This window comes from Embiotoca jacksoni, unplaced genomic scaffold (assembly GCF_022577435.1).
Source record: "Embiotoca jacksoni isolate LCO1_2020_lvr unplaced genomic scaffold, fEmbJac1.0.p SCAF_26, whole genome shotgun sequence".
Taxonomy (NCBI): Eukaryota; Metazoa; Chordata; class Actinopteri; family Embiotocidae; genus Embiotoca; species Embiotoca jacksoni.
In genome coordinates this window covers 5,031,606-5,041,987 of record NW_027185377.1, presented here as the reverse complement: position 1 = coordinate 5,041,987, position 10,382 = coordinate 5,031,606, and the positions used below count along the sequence as shown (strand labels likewise).

At 44.3% G+C, this 10,382-nt stretch overlaps 2 protein-coding genes across 2 annotated transcripts; one reads left to right on the top strand and one right to left on the bottom strand.

The window, feature by feature from the left end:
• Positions 1-570: 570 nt before the first annotated feature.
• On the bottom strand, positions 571-4,471 carry syt15 (synaptotagmin XV). The gene is made up of 8 exons (XM_069160436.1): positions 4,465-4,471; positions 4,193-4,382; positions 3,643-3,818; positions 2,492-2,784; positions 1,723-1,890; positions 1,526-1,634; positions 1,173-1,355; positions 571-1,032 (listed from the first exon to the last, which is right to left on the bottom strand). Exons 1-8 carry the CDS (start codon positions 4,469-4,471, stop codon positions 893-895), a joined length of 1,266 nt encoding a protein of 421 aa, XP_069016537.1. The 3' UTR covers positions 571-892.
• A 2,138-nt stretch (positions 4,472-6,609) lies between these two features.
• On the top strand, positions 6,610-10,170 carry LOC138204534 (uncharacterized). The gene is made up of 2 exons (XM_069159828.1): positions 6,610-6,818; positions 7,750-10,170. Exon 2 carries the CDS (start codon positions 7,765-7,767, stop codon positions 9,742-9,744), a length of 1,980 nt encoding a protein of 659 aa, XP_069015929.1. The 5' UTR covers positions 6,610-6,818; positions 7,750-7,764; the 3' UTR covers positions 9,745-10,170.
• The last annotated feature ends 212 nt before the right edge of the window (positions 10,171-10,382 follow it).

Genomic DNA, 10,382 nt, shown 5'->3' with positions numbered 1-10,382 from the left:
CATGAAGGCAGGAGGCGCCCCCTGCTGGGCAACATCAGGGAAGGCAGTCAGTTCACTCATTCCCCATTTCCCCCACATTTTATCTATTTATTTAATCATCTATTTAGATTTGATTTTTTAAAAAAAATATATTTAACATATGCCGCAACGTCATCTTTAATATGTCCACAGACAAGAAATGTAATACACCAACTGAACCACAGAAATGACAGTTAGTAATAACTCGAGAAAGTCAGCGACAAAACCAGCTAAACTTCCCACTCACATTTGCCTGGATTAACTCAGCTGTGTATAATGTTTTTTTTAACTTAATGATTTGATTTTCTTTGTGTTATAATAATATATAACTATCAATAATTCAAAAATAAAACAAATATTTACAATATGAAAGTAATTGTTTAAAACTGCAATAAGTTTATTTCCTTTTATCTTTTTTGCCCATTTGGGGGAATAAAAAACACGAACATATAATCTTTTACGTTCAAATGACAACTTTATTAGCAAGAGCTAATTATTTACACATCCAGAAATTACGGTGAAACATTATTGTTTATTTTGATTTATGTTTGTTCTCACTTAATGAATTTAAGTCCAATATCCAACCTCTTTTTGCTCTGATTTTGGTCCTTACCAAATTCTGAGGAAAATAGCTGGCTGTAAAGATGCTAAAAGCTAACCGTGGAACTGAAAACGACACTATGGGATTGAAGACATTTCATGCAGCTAAACATTGAGCTTTAGTCAGTTTTGCTCTTTTGTTGGGGTTGGATGCACATTTACAGCAAGAATTTATCTTAACATTTGCAAATGACAGATATACTCAATTAGCTTCTTTTTAAAAAAAATATTTCAGACTTTGTGTCTATCTACATTAAGTGTCTACTGTTGGCTGTTAGGTGGCCCTTCGCAGTCCGTGCCACAGTTTGACCGGCTCCTGTGCCGTGTTGACCATGTCCATCCAGTGCTGCAGCTGAGGGCCCCTGGCGTACATGAAGGGACCCACCACCAGCACTCCCAGCTGGGCCGGAGGCTCTGGGAACAAAACAGACAGAATCTCATTAGAATTTCTTAGAATTTTTAAAAAAAGCATGCGAACCCAGATTTTATTCTAATCTGCAAGTATAGTTATAACCTTTAGACTCAAACTTTAGATAAGTTGGTCTAGCGGTCACCTGAGCGGATGTCGTTCGGATGCTGCAGCTCGAACCTCAGACAGGCCTCGTCCAGGTGCTGAGGTCGCAGTTTAAAGGTCATCCTGTGGTTGAAGCAGGGGTTGTTTTCATCCTTCACCACACAGCTGCGCTTCATCTTCACCACCTCAGTGTGTATCTGTAAGCTCACCTGGACGCACACGCCTGGGAAACACCGACAGATGCCAGACGTGACCAGATGTGCCTCATATTTTCATACTTTGAAGATGTAACGCCGATGATTAGTGTGGGGCTCTTAAAGGCTCCATGTGAAGATATGTTGCACTCGTGGAGCCACATCAACGAGCCTGTCCGGGACCAGAAACACCTCATACCTGCGTCTGTGAGCAGCTGCAGGCCTCGAGCCCTCAAAACCACCACTGAGAGGCGCTGCATAGACGGACTGTAGCTGAGAGATATCTTCACATCGCCCAGCTCTGAACACTGAGAAACAATGATTACCAGTATTTACAGCCACTTGTGTGCACTTGCATACAGTAAATTGTGTGTGCGTGTGGCTGCCGTCGTGCACCTGTGTGTCCTCCTCGGTCTCCAGGTCTCTCCAGAGCACCCTGCCGGCATGGCCGAGCTCCCCCTCCAGAGGAAACAGCACCCTGCCCACGGCGCGCCGTTTACCGTCATGCTCCACGCTCAGCACGCACACACTCAGGATGCTCTGAGGCACACACACTCCTGACACCTGAGGAGCAAACAGGCATGCTGAGTCATCACAATAAATCTGTGCATTTGCTGCACCTGCAGCAATCCCACTAAATGTCATTAAAAAAAAATTCAGGTGAAATTTTTATTTTTTTATAAATATGGAAGCAAAAAGTTTCTCTCCACCATTTATTTGCATCATGGTTTTATGTATTGTCTTAATTTTCAAGGGATATCTTGTTTTTTTGTTTTTTTTTATCTCCACCTGCTCCTGAGGAACATATTTGCATCTTTATCTTCTAAATGCTTCACTGCTAGTTGAAAATAACTGAGGTGAATGACAGCAAATGAAAACAGTAAAGTTGCAGAATGGAAAGCTGAACAAAGAGCTGTTAAAAGGAAATGGTGGCCAAAACTGAACCTCGATTGACCTCTTTCACGCTGCCACTCGAAATGTTATTTTAAAATATTAATCACAGCTTTAAATAAATGTTATACTACAAAAAAATAAAGTGTGTGAGACAAGAGCAGACAGAAATTAAGCTCGAGTAGACTCAACTCATCCGTTCTTTTGTCTCTAAAGTTTCACTCAGTGAATGTCTCAGCAGATTTAAACTTCTGGAAACTTTGAGTGATCTCACCTGGAAAACGAAGCAGTCGTTGAACTCGGGGTCGGGCCCCGTGCCCCGGGCCTTGGCCTGGCGGGGCCGCCGGTCGTCAGGGAGAAGCCGGAGCTCCACTAGCGTGACGTTGCCGTGGAAATGAGGAGGGAGGTTGCCGAGGCGGAGCAGGGAGACCACGAGCTGCTCGCTGCCGTGTCGATACTCCGCGGAGAAGCAGAGGCGGGTGGCCATGCCGGGAGGGGGGGCCACCACCTCCTTCAGAGGGGGAGCGGAGTAGAGGCCAGCCACCACCGTCCCCATCGGGTACCAACCTGAGGACAACAGATCAGTGTGTTGGAGGATTTTTTTTTTTTTTTTTTTTTTTTTTTTTTAAGGAAGTTTGAAGGGTTTCAATGAAACTTTTATTAAAAATACATATCATATGATATTTTAGTCATTAATGTGATTTTTAACCCTCAGAGGGGCCGTGTTGGTCTGACACCTTGTAGGTCGGCTAGTTCGCCCCCAACTTTCCTTTTGGTCTTCGCTGAAATATCTTGAAAATCATTCTATAAATTGCAATGATGCAGCCAAATCTTCTGACTTTCTCTTTGGTACCACTTTGAGTTTAATATCTGTGGTTCAGAGTGAAGAAACTTGACAGGCTTTGGATGAAAGATGGAGGGCTACTATAGATTCATGGTCCCCTGAGGATGTATTGTAATACAAGCACAGTACATATTGAGTTAGCAATAATGCACACAGATTTACCAGATGAAATTCATAGCGTTTTAAAGAATGGAGTCCATTAGCTTCTCATTTTCACCTGACAACAGTTTTTTTTTCCAGCGGAAATATCAGCTTCATGCAAGCATCGCAGTTTACTTGAAAGCAGTCTCTATGCTGACCCTAAATTTAAAGCTGCATGTCCCAGGCAAAACGTCAACATCATCATTGGCAAAGACCCATTTAGAAATATGGAAATAACCCATCCCTAAAGGAAAACGTAAATGCCAACATGCTATTGAATAGATACCGCATCACTTTCGCAAAAGCTAAAACATCCATAACATCAACAGAAAAAAATACATCTTTCTCTAAATCACAGATTTTTGTTTCATAAGTAAAAATTTGTCGAGTTTTAAAATTATTTACATGCCGTGAAAATAAAAAAAGCAATTATGACCTACTCCTCACTGAGAGTGACCCACGATGAGCCAGTATGTCCCGCCGGGCCTCCATCTTCATCTCCTCCTCCTCTTTCTCCTCCTGCTCCTCCTCTTTCTCCTCCCGTTCATCGTTGGTCGGATCTCCGTGGTTTTGTGTGACAAGGCGAGGAGGCAACGTAAAAGGGATCTCACCGGGCCTTTCACACACACACAGACAAATTTGTCATCTGAAGTATTGTAGCTGCATTAATCAAATAACTGAGATGATTTCTATGATTCCAGGTCAGTAGTACTGTTAGTGCTGGTAGGTCTTAAACTTAGTACAATATCCCCCATAAATCCTAATAAATGCATGTTGATTATGTTTGTTGTTTGCTCAGCTTCATTCTTGACCTCAGAAACAGCAGCTGATAAAAACAAGCTGCACTCATTTACAATCACCGGATCTGCTGCTGAGGACGGCGTGACAGCCAAACATCTTTTGTCCATCAATAAATCAAACAGTTTAAGGGGTGATTGTCGAGAAAACTCCCGTGCATATTCGACGTGACATGTTCATCGTGGTACTAACGTGGGCCAGGAGCCCTGCGACACCAGGATCACCGGAGCACAGCATGCTGGTGCTGAAGGCACTGAAGAGAGTAGCTCCTGGTACTGACTCTGCCCTTTCTTCCTCCTCCATAGATAGCACACCGTCAGAGTCAGCAGCAGCAACAGCAGCAGCAACAGCGACAGACCAACAGCCAAAAGCAACACCTGGTCTGAACAAACAAACACACAAACAGTGAAAGTAATGACTCAGGTGTGTTACAGGCAGACGGTTTAATGTAGGTTTCTGCTCACCAGCCATGGATGAGTAACTTTTCTTCTTCTCAGCTTTGACTCAGGCGGACAGACGGTCCGAAGATGAAAAAGCTACCACTTTCATTAGTAACGTGAGAGTTTACTGTTTGTGACCCCAGAGAGCTGTGAGTACGACACAGCTGGCAGGTTCTCAGCATGTGATGTTGTTATCTGCACGGCCGGATTAACCTCCTCAAGGGGCCCCTGGGCGAAAAAAACCAACTGTTGGGCCCCCAGTAACCGTGAAAATAGATGTCAGTTTTTTTATACTTCCCCAAACGTCCAGATACTAACTATTACTCTGGAGCTGAAATGACTTCATGATTAATAGATTGGCATTTCCTATTATTTCTAAGCAAAAATGTCAAAAACTTAACTTATTCCCGGCCCTCAAAGCCAAATATTTCTTAGTTTTCCCCATCTTCTCTGAAGGTAAACCTAAAATGTTTGTGGTTTTATCTGCTAGTAAGAAGAAAATGAAGCATTGTGAGTATTTTAACTTGGGCTACAGGTAATAGTAATTGTCATGTTTCCCTATTTCCTATTGCCACAAAACAATTAAAGAAAACAACTGTCATGTGTTTTGGTCATGAAAATAACTGTTGGTTGCAGTCTTACAGTACTTCAATGATGTTATAATACAACATTGTGTGACGCCTACAAATGTATGGCCACAATTGTAAAGTTATTTTTGTAAGTATTGGGGGAAAAAGGCCATATTTTAATGCATTGTTACAATGACTTTAAATTGAACCCTGAAGGTGCAGTTACTCAATTTGGACACAAGGGGGGAGTATCTGCTGAGGTGAGCAGTAGTCGTGGTGAAGCTGCGGGAGCTTCCGCTCCTCGGGCGGAGAAGAAGAAACACAAACTAACGTCTATGACTTCCTGCTCAAAACAGGTTAGTAACGATTGTTATACTATCACAATGCATTTTTAAGTACTTTAAAAAAAATCTTCTCAAAGTTTACGTTCGAAAATAGTTGGTTTAGTCAGGTTTAGAAACGTATCTGTCCACCACAATGGAGTCTTGGTAGCTCGCGGCTAAACCGTGTAACAAAATGGCGGCCTTATTGTTGACATTATTGTTTACTGTCTCTGAAGCTCCTTGACACGTGCAACCTTGCTGAAGTTGTTTAGCTTAAGTTTTGACTAAAATATGGATGGAAATGTTGGTCGTTTTTTCATTCTGGTCATGTCACCGTGCTGATACTGTACATGTAAATTATTTTGTTCTTGTCGATTAGCCAGTAGAGTAATTTTGCTTCTAATTTGTTTGTTTTTTCATACTTTGTAAGTGTGTTCAGTAAAAAAATAAATAAGTTGGCTCAATCACACGCGCTGTTTTCGCCTTTTATTTTTTCCAACTTGTCCCTCTTTTTTTTTTTCCTAGGATGGCAAAGGAAGTACGGGTCACGCCTTCACCATCCTAGGAAAGCGCGATGGGGCCTCTAGTGTTAAGGGTTTTCTCCCAGATAAACATAGTGGCTAAATTTATAATTAGTTGTGTATATTAGCGCTTTGATAAACTAACTAATCCTGGTTTCTTAACAGCAGACGTGTGAATTTGTACATTGTGAATTGTATTACTCGAGCTGTAATGTAAGTTGTGTGAATTTGTTAGGAGAGATTGTTTTAAATGCAAAGAGAGGAGATTCAGATGATATTATGTTTAATAAAGATGGAGAACAGCCTGCGAAGTGAACACATCTTATGTCTATTTATCTTCTGCTTACTGGCTACTCATATTTGAGGTCTTTAACAATTTCTGTAGGTTTTTCTGTGTTAAAAAGACTCGCGGACCAAACAGTTCGGCTCTTATTTTGTATTCACTCAATGCTTTTAAACAGCTTCCTGTTGCGCAAAGGACAATGAGCGTATAAGTAGCTGCACACACAGATAATATTATTGTCCTGGCAGCCGACACGATCTTAACTCGGAGTCACTGATAAGCCACCAGCCCGCCCGTTGATCACTTACACACTCACGCATCAAAACGTTGAGGCTGCTTCGAGATTGGACAGCAGCTAATAAGATGACCGCTAATCCTCAGGGCTAAAGGTAGAGTAATGGCCCTCTCTCCCTCGCACACACACGTACACGAACAGAGAAAAGTCACCGTGTTCACACCGATGTTGAACTTCACATAGGCTGAGACGGAGGAGAAGCTCGAGCTGGAAAGAAAAAAAAAAAAAAAAAGTCACAACAGGAGTGTGAGGCTGTTATTGTGGCTGGAAACAACAAAAGATGATCTGATTAAGAAGTGAGGGAGGAGGAATGAGGGGAGGAAGAGGAGACATCATTTAGTGCTACCTGCTGGAGAGCCGAACTGGACACGAGGAGCAAATTTAAAGGTAAGAGATTGTTTTTCTTTGTTTACCCAACATCACACTCTGGTTTTGTGTATGCGAGCAGACTTTGAGGTAAACTTGAGTGTTTATTCATTTCAGAGAAGTTAGAAGGTTTTCTGCGTATCTGCAGGTCAGTTGTGGTCAATACATGGCCGGGTCATTTTGGGACGGGCAGAGTGGACGGTTAGTTTTAACATAAATACGATGCAAATATGCATGTTTTTGTGCAACTAAATCCCAAAGCAAGCACTTATTGTTACCGGGTGAAGGGCTGATGATCTGGCATAATCTGCTTTTAAAAAGCACAAAGGGACAAAGAATAGCACGTGCATGCCTCTTGAAGATAAGAAAAAAAAAAACTAGCTGATTTTAATTTCTAATAACCTCCTGCATCTATTGTAGTTTTCTTTTGTTGTCTCTTTTGTTTCTTTGTCTTCTGTCAACTGATGACCAAATCCTCTCTTAAATCTGCCTCGATCAATCTATGGTTTGACTCAATAATCAAATAATCTGTGTAATCTCATTTGGCTAATCTGGGAGAGCCTGTGAATGTGCGGTGACATCTGTGTCGGTGTTCTCATCCAACTCTCGGGAAGAACAAGTGTGTTTCCCAAAATGCTTTTGTAAAGTGGTGGCAATACGGGATATTTTCTATAATAACAATAAGAAACAAAGATTATCAGATGAATCTGTTGCTTCCTTTGGCTTCACACAGCTTTATAAATGGCAGAAAAACAAATTTAGCCCCTAGCTGATGAACATAGTCAAGAATTTAGCAGCTAAATGACTAACTGTTGGCTAATTTCACCCGTTCCTCTGAAAAATGTATAAAACTGTTCATAAAATGTTTCTGCTGCCCCCAAGTGGCCAAAAAAAAATCATATTGCTGGTTCAGAGATGATAATTCAACACAAAGATTTGTCCTTCTTTACAGGTTAGTGCTGTTGCCATGGCGAGGGCCACGCGCCCAGCATCTGAGAGCTACCAGTCGGTCTGCTCTTCGGTCAGCGAGTCGGTCTCGTACTCCAGTGGAGGTGGGACTGACGAGGACGATCAGGCACCCATTTTCTCCCTCTCCAAAAGCTCCATGGATGTTGTCACGGTGACCGGCCTGCCTCACAAGCGGGATCCAGCTTGGACCAGAATGGACCTGAGGCGCAGCTGCAGCACCAACACGCACCCCGAGCAGAGCGCGGTGACGCTGCAGCAGCAGCTGCAACCTCGCATGTGGCAGCACATCAACGCCGCAAACAGCCACCAGTTATCCCTCACGACCCAAAACGTGGACATTCACAACCCGCCCATCCTCAGCGAACGCTGGATCTCCAACATGCAGCGGTGGAGCGAGTGCAGCGGCAGCACACACAGCCGCAGCAGCACTCCGGACTCAGTCGTGTGGAAAGGAGGGTCTCCACGGTCCTGCAGCGTCACACAGGAGACCCCTTACTCTGCTGCGCCGAACTCTCCGATGTCCAAACTAACCTCTCCTCCAACCACACCCTCCCCGTTGACCTCCCCCCTCCACACGCCTACTTTACCCTCCGCGGATCTTCTGAGGTCTTCTTCATCACTAAGACTGAGCACACATCAGCAGGAGGACTTACTTGAATCCTCACCTGCACCCTCGCCCCTGCGGACTCGCACCTCCTCATCAATTCGGTCCAACTCTCCCGATCTCCACCAGCTCACCAGCATAGACGACGAAGGCTTCCTGGAGAATAATTTGCTGGCAGTTCACTTTCCCTCTCCAGTCTCGTCCTCCGTTAGCTTAGCGGAAGCAGGAGTGTCTTCAGATCCCGGATGCCTTGTTGACGACGTGATAAATAAGCTGCCCAGCGAAGGAGCAAGAAACCCAGAGCAAATGTTCAGCTACCGGACGTCTACTTCGGCAGCAGAGGAGCAAGAGTTGAGCAGAGGATCCCCCGTCTGCCATCTTGAGCTGCCGTTGCAGCCGCAGCAAAGCCGTGCGACGGGCCGAGGTTCGAGATCACCACTTGTTTCTTCCCTGAGCGACTCGCGGTTGGGTTACTGCTGCAGGTGCAGAGAGGGCATCGCAAAGGCTCCGATGGTTGAGGTGTTCAGGCATGAAGCTGCAACGGCTTCCCAGCTGAAAATGGTAGACGCAGCTGTGCAGACGGTGTCTCCCAGCGATTCCTGGTCGGACCTCCGGAGGAATATAACCTTCAACATGGGGTCCCCCTCTATCTTGGGTTCGCCGCCTGGGTCCAGACTGAACCTTAAGACCTCAGTGGGGTCCAACTCCAATCTGGTGTCGCCGTCCTCCAGCATGTTCCCGGGTAGCAGCGGAGAGGAACAGGAGAGACAGGGCGATGACTTGGCGTTGGACGTCAACTTTGCTTCATTGCACGACCTGGAGAGAAGGAGGTCGTGTCTGAAGAGCCAGACGGAGGAAACGAGGAACGCGATGGGAAGGAGGAGCAGCATGAAGCAGGTGCAGTGGGACGAGGACGGGATGACGTGGGACATTCACGGAGCAACCGTGGACCCCAAGGAGCTGAGCACGGCCATACAGAAACATATGGAGCTCAAGAACAGCCCTGAACCACTGAGGCCTTCCTTGAAGAAGAGTAAAGCTCCGAAGCCTCCGGTCATATCGAACGTGGTGACGGCCATGATGTCTGAAAAGACTCCACCCTCGGTGCGTATGGTGGAGGGTGAAGGAACACCAGACGCGGAGAGCGGGAGGGAGGTGCACCACGAAGGAGGAAGCACAAAGGAAGAGACGGTAGAAGTTCCTCGAAGAAGAAGCAGAGCAGAAGGAGATAATGCAGAGGAGGTGTACGGAGAGGAAGGCAGCAGCGATCCTAAGTCATCCTCGCACGGGAGGAGACACAGTCGAAAAAAAGGCGGGATCCGGTCGCTGCGGAGGCCGGGATGGTGTGGAGGCTCCACCACGGCAGAAGACTGATACTGGACACCAAGTCCACCCGTAGCTGATGAAGCCTTCAGTTTGCACACGAATAATAAACTCTGAATGAAGCTGGGAAACACTTCATCTAGACTTTCTGTCAGTGTTTATTTAATTTTTTTCCATTTGGTACAACTTTGAAGTTTCACTTTTAGAAAAGTTTTTCTCTTCTCGTTGGGGTCCGCTGTTTAGTCAATGGTAGATGCATTTTTACGGTAGGATTTTCATGATTGCCACCAGTGAATTAGTAAGAAAGCTACCATAGGGTGATGCACTTATTGCTACAAATGTTCAATAAAAAACGTTTGTTTCTGTTTCTGAAAAGATTTGTTTTTTTCATTTTGTGGATAGTTGCTAAAAAAAATGGTACCTCAAATTTTGAGGTTATTGTACTTTACTTTCTATTTTATACACATTTTTATTAGAGCCTGGCTTTTTTTTTTTTTTTTTTTTTTTTTGAGGTAAGAGGTGTTCAGTTGGCTACAATCTGCAGCCTCACAGAGAGATGCCACTACATCCTACGAACTGCTCCTTTAATTAAAAGATGTGACTCCTTCAAAACTCAAAGAGATCATCAGAAAGAAGAAAAAAATAAAACAGAACCGATCTGATTGAACACACAAAGTTGAGTTGTATGT